This window comes from Sorex fumeus, unplaced genomic scaffold, assembly GCF_029834395.1.
Source record: "Sorex fumeus unplaced genomic scaffold, SorFum_2.1 ptg000007l, whole genome shotgun sequence".
NCBI classification, from domain to species: Eukaryota; Metazoa; Chordata; class Mammalia; order Eulipotyphla; family Soricidae; genus Sorex; species Sorex fumeus.
The window spans coordinates 7,210,076-7,212,236 of NW_026606064.1; the positions used below are offsets into that span (position 1 = coordinate 7,210,076).

Consider the following 2,161-nt stretch of genomic DNA (forward strand, 5'->3'; position numbering starts at 1 on the left):
TGAAACCATGACAACAAAAAAGAATCACTATAGTTAGAAACGTATGACTTTCCAATCAAAAAACCAGTACACTTTAGTTATTTTAATATGTATCTACAGTGTTCATATTCAAGTAATAAACTTATCTTTAAGATTCATATTAGAAATATAAATTCATCCATATTAAGTGTAATATGTTAAGGATCTAATCAAAATAATATAGAGAATATATCAGCAAAATATTAACATAAGATACATACCTTAAATTTACAGTAACAACTATGACACGATGCATCAATGAAAAAAATCTATTACTTCAACAGATATTTTTATGCAACAAGTAAGCATAGTTTGCAAGAAATTTTGACAATATTAAAATATGTTTGAAAAATACACTTTACTAAGAAAAATAGAAACAATTTAAATATATTTGATGATTGAATGTATTCACATAACAAATTCTATTTTGTGCAAAGTATAAACTCCGAGAAAAATATCCTACAAATACTCACATATGATGCTCTGAAATGAGCAGCTACTAACTAAATTAGATAATATAGTGTTCTTCTCCATTCTCAGTTTTGTTTCTTTGGCCAGAGCTTCCTCATGGCATTTTTCATTTCTGCATTTCTCAGAGTATAGATTAGGGGATTCAAGAAGGGGGTGACAATTGTGTAAAACACAGTCATAGATTTATCAATAGGTAAGGTGGTAGGAGGTCTCACATAAGTACAAATGCAGGGGACAAAGAAGAGGACCACCACAGTAATGTGGGAACCACAGGTAGACAAGGCTTTATGCCTCCCCTCCTGACTAACATTCTTTAGGGAGCGCAAAATAACCCAATAGGAAATGAGCAAGAGCACAAAGATGACCACACAGAGTGTCCCATCATTGGCAATCACAGTCAGGCCAATAATGTAGGTATCAATACAGGCAAGTTCTAATAAGGGGTACATGTCACAGATGAAATGGTCAATGACATTGGGGCCGCAAAAGGGAAGTTTATAAACAGGAAAAAAGTTAACTACAGCATGCAAAAAGCCCCCGAACCAGGACAAGAGCAGCAACAACATACACTTTTGTTTATTCATAATTGTTGAATAATGCAAGGGTTTACAGATGGCCACGTAGCGGTCATAGGCCATGGCCACCAGGAGTAAAATCTCAGAACCCCCAGATAAGTGCTCTATGAAAAGTTGACTCATGCAGGCATCGAAGGAAATGGTTTTCTTCACGTAGAGCAAGTTTATAATCATATTTGGGGTGACTGTTGTCGCAAAAATAGCATCTATGAATGATAAGTTGCCAAGAAAGAAGTACATAGGGGCATCCAGGGTTGGACTGACCATCACAGTCACAACAATGACCAGGTTTCCCACCATTGTCACAATGTAACACAGCAAGAAGACAACAAATAATATCTTCTGACCTTGGATGCTCTGAGTGAGCCCCAAGAGGACAAACTCAGTCACGTTGTTCCTTTGCTCCATTGGTTCTCCTGTCTGTCTCTTTGTAGAGTTCAAAAGAAGATTATCTGCATATATAATGATATTAGGTCCCGGAACTGTGTCCTGTGTTCAATTCTTGGCAACATGTGCTGTTAAACACTGCAGGGAATAACCCTGGTTAAGGCTGAGAAGCTTCCTACAAGGAGTTCACCTCCAATATACACACAAAAAAACTGTTGTTGAAGGAAGAAAAATGATGATTAATGTCCAAAAAATAAAACTAACCAAAAGAACACAACGAAGTTCATTCATTTTCCATTTTTGAGGGGTCAGTCAGGTTGGTCATCATATTCACACTGAACTTTTAAAAGGTCAGTTAGTCACGGAAAATGTAAAGCCTAGTTTGGAAACTTACGAATTAATATACTTCCTTGAACAGCTGTATGATGAGACAACCATTCCACCTACCTGTTGAATGATGTTGCTTGTATCTTTCAATTCTTAGCAGTGTTCACAGCAGGAGAGGGGAGATACCATCACTGTACAATGAACTGTTTCTAGTTACCAACGTTTTTTATGCTTAAAGGAAGTCTAATCCATTTTAGTCATTGAGCTAAACATTACTTTTAAACAGTAGCAGTCAAAAGGATAAGTGTTTTATAATATGAACATTGATACCCAAAGTTTTACTTGTTATAAGAAATATGAACTTAGAGACCCCAAAAATTTTT

The 2,161-nt window shown here is 35.8% G+C and overlaps 1 protein-coding gene across 1 annotated transcript; it reads right to left on the reverse strand.

Moving 5' to 3' along the window:
* Positions 1-554: 554 nt before the first annotated feature.
* On the reverse strand, positions 555-1,472 carry LOC130042889 (olfactory receptor 4A47-like). The gene has a single exon (XM_056135143.1). The coding sequence runs from the start codon at positions 1,470-1,472 to the stop codon at positions 555-557; it is 918 nt and encodes a 305-aa protein (XP_055991118.1).
* Positions 1,473-2,161: the final 689 nt, after the last annotated feature.

Coding starts and splice junctions, on each gene's coding strand:
- LOC130042889 (XM_056135143.1), bottom strand. CDS start 1,472: ATGGAGCAAAGGAACAACGTGACTGAGTTTGTCCTCTTGGGGCTCACT.